Source organism: Micropterus dolomieu, linkage group LG10, assembly GCF_021292245.1.
Source record: "Micropterus dolomieu isolate WLL.071019.BEF.003 ecotype Adirondacks linkage group LG10, ASM2129224v1, whole genome shotgun sequence".
In the NCBI taxonomy this organism is placed as follows: domain Eukaryota; kingdom Metazoa; phylum Chordata; class Actinopteri; order Centrarchiformes; family Centrarchidae; genus Micropterus; species Micropterus dolomieu.
This window is the reverse complement of record NC_060159.1, coordinates 29,563,127-29,565,361: the sequence shown is the minus strand read 5'-3', so window position 1 is coordinate 29,565,361 and position 2,235 is coordinate 29,563,127. Positions and strand designations below refer to the sequence as shown.

At 57.2% G+C, this 2,235-nt stretch overlaps 1 protein-coding gene across 3 annotated transcripts in view; it reads right to left on the bottom strand.

Moving 5' to 3' along the window:
* cdc42bpb (CDC42 binding protein kinase beta (DMPK-like)) overlaps nucleotides 1-2,235 on the bottom strand; it is a 49,021-nt gene that overhangs the window by 40,465 nt on the left and 6,321 nt on the right. For all 3 annotated transcript variants that reach the window (XM_046060768.1, XM_046060770.1, XM_046060769.1), the window contains exon 2: nucleotides 1,858-1,949. In XM_046060768.1, coding sequence (XP_045916724.1) covers nucleotides 1,858-1,949 — 92 coding nt within the window. The remainder of the gene's footprint in view (nucleotides 1-1,857; nucleotides 1,950-2,235) is intronic.

Sequence of the window (2,235 nt, the reverse complement as noted above, 5' to 3'; positions counted from 1 at the left end):
GAGAGGGGGGCGAGAGACCTCAACACACAGTGAGAGGGGGGCGAGAGACCTCAACACACAGTGAGAGGGGGGCGAGAGACCTCAACACACAGTGAGAGGGGGGCGAGAGACCTCAACACACAGAGAGAGAGGGGGGCGAGAGACCTCAACACACAGTGAGAGAGGGGGGGGGCGAGAGACCTCAACACACAGTGAGAGAGGGGGGGGCGAGAGACCTCAACACGGGGGGGGGGCGAGCACGTGTGAGGGCCATGCTGACTTGTGATTGGCCGATGTGAGCTGAGAGTCGTGGTTGCTTCGACATCAGATACCTGTGGCCACGCCTGATTGGTCCTGCGGCTGCTGTAGGTGTGTCTGCTGCTCGCAGGTGCAGCAGCAAAGCCGTGTGCGTTTCCATCCTGAGGCAGCGGCCAGGTGTGGCTCTGACACACCTTTACTCAGGTATGCGATCCTGTCAGGACGCCGCTAATAACCCGAGGGCTCCTTCAAGTCGGCAGATTCAGACACGCCGTCCAGGGCGCCGTCACCTGAAGCTGTCGACACAACCAGACACGCAGGTACACAGCTGCTCACAGGTACGTGTCGAGAACGCACAATGAAAGCATGGGGTCAGAGTGAGGCTCCAGCCCCTCTTCTCACCTGACCACAGAACAGTGACCTGTGAAATGTTCGGTGCAGCGCGACCACGGAGACGCGACGTCACAGATCTCTGGGCGCGCCCTGACAGGAAGTGAGCTCACAGGCAGAGCTGTGGCCAATGAGCACGGCTGAATGTTTCCATCTTAGAAAATAGCGACTTCTCTGGAGCCGGCCTGATGTGAACGCAGCTGGTCTTCCGGGTCAGCACGCTTCCACAGTCTACAGGTGACCACACACCTGTAGACTGACCGAACCAGATCCTGGTCCAGGTTCACGTGCTGGAGCTGTAAAGTTCAGGGACTAACAGGAGCTGTGGGACGCTCAGAGGAAGACGACAGGAAGCTGAGAGTTATAAACAGGAAATGCACTGCCGCGTTTAGCTGGAAGCACTTCCTGTTCCAACAAAGGAAGAGAGACTACCTGCCCCCCCAGACCCTGACCACAGGAAACCAGGACCCCAGGAGGCTGCAGACCAGCATCAGAGCTCATCACCTGATGCTGATCCGTCTCCCTGAACCCGGGCCGCTCAGGGACTGTTTGTTCATAAACCCTCACGCTGCCTCTCCACCGCTGGGGCCGGCTCACTTCGGTGTCCCGGCCAGGACCCGAGTCAGACCCAGCAGCTACCAGTCAGCGTTTCTGCCGTTGCTCTGCGGTGTCTAATGTGTTCAGTGCCAACAGGAAGTGCCGCAGCAGCGCCACACAGGACCAAACCGGGCTTCAAACGCCGGCGTGGCTTCCTCCAGTAATTATACCGTCTGAGTGTGAAGGAAACGTTTCCTGTCTTTCCCTGAGAACGTCCTGTTTCTACTGAGGGGGAACAAGAAGGACACCCGGCCCTCCTGTGCTGTGATTGGCTGGTACTCGCTGCTTGGACGTGTCCTTGTAGACTGTGACGACGTTAACAAGCCTTTGATCCAGATGACACAAGTACTCTCACCTGTTAGGTTATCCTGTGTTCATCTCCGTGGCGTAACATGTTCACCGAGTAGTGAACGGATGATAGTGAATGGTTACATGAAGCAACAAGGGGTTAAATAGAGTCGCGTCCTGGCTGAGATCTAAGATTTCATTTATGATGTCGTCAGTCCCTGGCAGCAGTGAAGCCAACCGCAAGGACGTGTTGAAGTAAAGAGCTAGCCAATCACAGCCCAGTAGGGCACGGGGGGGGTGACAAAGACAAAGTGATGGGGGTCAGAGGTCAACAGGAAGTCTTACCTCACCAAAAGCTCCTCGTCCAATCACCTTTAGCATCTCAAAGTCGTCTCTATGCAGCCGCATGTCCTTCACTGTGGTGGTGAACGGCTTCACTGTGGACACACAGGACACATCACACCGTCGTCACACCGTCATCACGCCGTCGTCACGCCGTCGTCACGCCGTCGTCACACCGTCGTCACGCCGTCGTCACACTAGTCTCGCTGTCCTCACGCTGTCGTCACACTAGTCTCGCTGTCGTCAGGCTGTCGTCACACTAGTCTCGCTGTCCTCACGCTGCCGTCAGGCTGTCGTCACACTAGTCTCGCTGTCCTCACGCTGCCGTCAGGCTGTCGTCAGGCTGTCGTCACACTAGTCTCGCTGTCGTCACACTAGTCT